This window comes from Lithohypha guttulata (assembly GCF_036872675.1).
Source record: "Lithohypha guttulata strain CCFEE 5908 chromosome Unknown scaffold_28, whole genome shotgun sequence".
In the NCBI taxonomy this organism is placed as follows: Eukaryota; Fungi; Ascomycota; class Eurotiomycetes; order Chaetothyriales; family Trichomeriaceae; genus Lithohypha; species Lithohypha guttulata.
Window position 1 is genome coordinate 1,927 of NW_027042777.1, and position 2,789 is coordinate 4,715.

The window sequence follows — 2,789 nt, forward strand, 5'->3', positions numbered from 1 at the left end:
TCGTGATCACTGCTTGAAGCCGAGACAAAGCTCCTCAACTTATTGTCACAACCTGGTATCGCTTTCGAAGACTGGACATGGAGGTCACTGTTGGTTACGTGTCCGGTCTCATCGCAGCCTCAATATTTGTGCTTCAAACCCTGCTCCCAAACGTCCTCGTCGTCGTGGTTGTGGGGCTACTGACTAAGGAACAATCTGCAGTGACCTGGAGTGTGGTGGAGCGAAATTTGTTGAGCTCGCTATGGCCGGTCATCCTTAACGCCGATTCAGCTGTCAGTGACAAAGTTGAGTGGTCTGTTCGGCTTCTGACCTGGACGAGACCCTTCGGTTTAGGCCTCATTGCTATTTCTGCGGTAGTTACACCACTAGGTCTTTACGAGGAAGTGGCCCAGACCAGCAACCCTATCCCGCTACAATGACATATCTACCCGATACAGGACCTTTTGGAATTGGAACCTTACCTCGAGTCCATGCCGGTTTCAGCAGGCTTTGCGGAGGCTTCCAGCCACTTCAGTGTCCCGGGACAACGGTCGTAATAGAGTATGACGAGGAGTACGACCCCATCGACAATGTCACTCTACTCAGCAACGGGACTATCCCCAGTGGCGAGTCCTACGACACAAGGATCCCAGAGACCCTTGGAGAGTTGTACCAGAGTGGGCTCGCGCTACAGCCACGTAGTGTCTCCAGCTTCTTCGACATTGAGACCCGGCAGTTCACCTTTCGGAAACAGTTGAATTTTGGCATCGACACGCCGTACACAGTTGATTTCTTCCAATACCTGAAGTCGGTCTATCTGGACAACGCTTTGCAGCCAGTGGAGGGTCTTGTCATCGACACTATCTCCGGCGGCGTGGGTTTTCGCCACCACACTGCGCCGGTGATCTCTGGTACTGCCGCCGAGTGGTCTGAAGACATCCTCTTCATTGAACCTGAAATTGTCTGCGTCGCCTCAAACCTCTCGTATGAATTTCAACTGCCTTGGGAGTCAGATGTCCTTGGCGCGCAAGTGACGAATTTATCCATCGTCGACGAGGGAGGTTTTGTCGATATTGTGCCTGAGTATCCTTTTCTGGACTTGAACGAGACTCAGGAAAATCCGCAATTGTGGAATCGAGCTTATAAAGCGGCTTGGATGACCAACGCCTACGCAATGGTATACATGAACATTACAAGGCCCAACCCAGGTGCCTTTGTGTACATAAGCTCAAAGGTCGGCCAACGATGGCCCTTAATAGAAGACCAAGCAATAGGAGTTTCGCCGTATTCAGCCAATTTTCAACTTTATCATGGTATGGTCCAACCGCCAACGTACATATCGAACTACACCTTCGCCGAGCACCCTGAGGCCAATTATCCAAATCCATTTGGCATCAGCATATCGAACTACAGCGCAATTAACATTATCTGCAGTGGCGCAGGAGGGCAAGATACCGCAAACACGACTCGACCAAGAGTGGAATGTGGACTGGTGTTGGGGCCAGCAAGACGCACAGATGGAGACGAAAGCCTAGCGTTTGTTCCTGGTACCTGGTGGAGGCAGCCGATCTACAGTTGTGCAGGCGCTTCGAAAGCCACCGTCAAATCTGTCCAGTTTCTGTACAACGTGACTGTGGAGAATCAAGACACTCTGGAAGCGTTGTCAGTACAGACAATTCAGGACAAAGAGTACGAAGACGCAAGGCATATGCCAATTTGGGGAGTCGAAACCGTTGACGTCAGCAATGCCGACATTACACAACTTTGGGGCTTGATCTCCCCCACAGAACAGAAGTCAGTAAATTTGACAACCGTTCAATCAGCACGGCTATACCTCCCTGGCCACATGGGATCTCTCAAGTCCCAGAGGCAGGGATTCGAATATCTGCCCGGAACTAGTGGACCTGTCAATATTTTGGATTCACTGTTCACTTCATTGACCGCAGATGACGGCACACAAGACTACAGCGGAGCAACCAATGTGGCAACACTTTCGAGATGGAGGGAGGCGTCAAAAACGACAGCAGGTGTCAGCAAGATGCTGAGTCTTATCTGGACTGATAAAGCAGCAAACCTGCTAACAGGAACGCGTGGCTGGAATACGCAGACACTGACACCTGACAACTTGCTGCCCAATCCCCGAAAGCGCAAGCGACAGTCCCAGATAGCCCAAGGCAAGGCCGAATCAAGAACGTTAGTTCGCGTTACCATATACAAGCGAAGAATCAGATATCGCTGGCGGTTTGCCATCCCGGCATTCCTGTCAATAGCTCTAGTGGGTTTGATTTCGATGGGAGCATTGATTCTATACATTCTAAGGAAGACTACATTTGCTAAAATCAACCACTATCTAAGACAATTATTGGCAGGACGGTTGCTGTGTGCTATGCAATATCCTGGCAAGGGTGATCAGAAGGCGTCAACTGAGGAGTGGCTGTCGCAAGTTGGACACAAACCAGTGCAGGTGAACGAACAGGGAGCGGCAACAAGGAGCAGCAACACGAAGTGATTCGCCACCTGCCGTAACTCTTGTCAGCCTTCCCGCCAAAGATAGGGTACAGCTCCGACACAGCAGACCGCAAACCTTCGTAACGGGAGAACCCGAATTGAGGTGGGAGGCTGAGCTTCACACGATTAAAACAGCTTGACGGCCTCAAATACCTGAATCACCGAGGAAATCCGTGATCTTGTGACGGCGAACCGATGTAGTGTTCACTTAACCTTGATTGTCCATGGGTGGAAAATCACGTAAAAAGGAGGTTGAACTACTGGTCGAGTCTTGCAGTGAGCTCCCACGTCGTCGCCACAGC

The 2,789-nt window shown here is 50.8% G+C and overlaps 1 protein-coding gene across 1 annotated transcript; it reads left to right on the top strand.

The window, feature by feature from the left end:
• Positions 1–415: 415 nt before the first annotated feature.
• Positions 416–2,488, top strand: LTR64_008821 (uncharacterized protein; the record flags this gene model as incomplete). Its single annotated transcript, XM_064903113.1, has 1 exon — positions 416–2,488. The coding sequence occupies one exon, from the start codon at positions 416–418 to the stop codon at positions 2,486–2,488; it is 2,073 nt and encodes a 690-aa protein (XP_064750474.1).
• Positions 2,489–2,789: the final 301 nt, after the last annotated feature.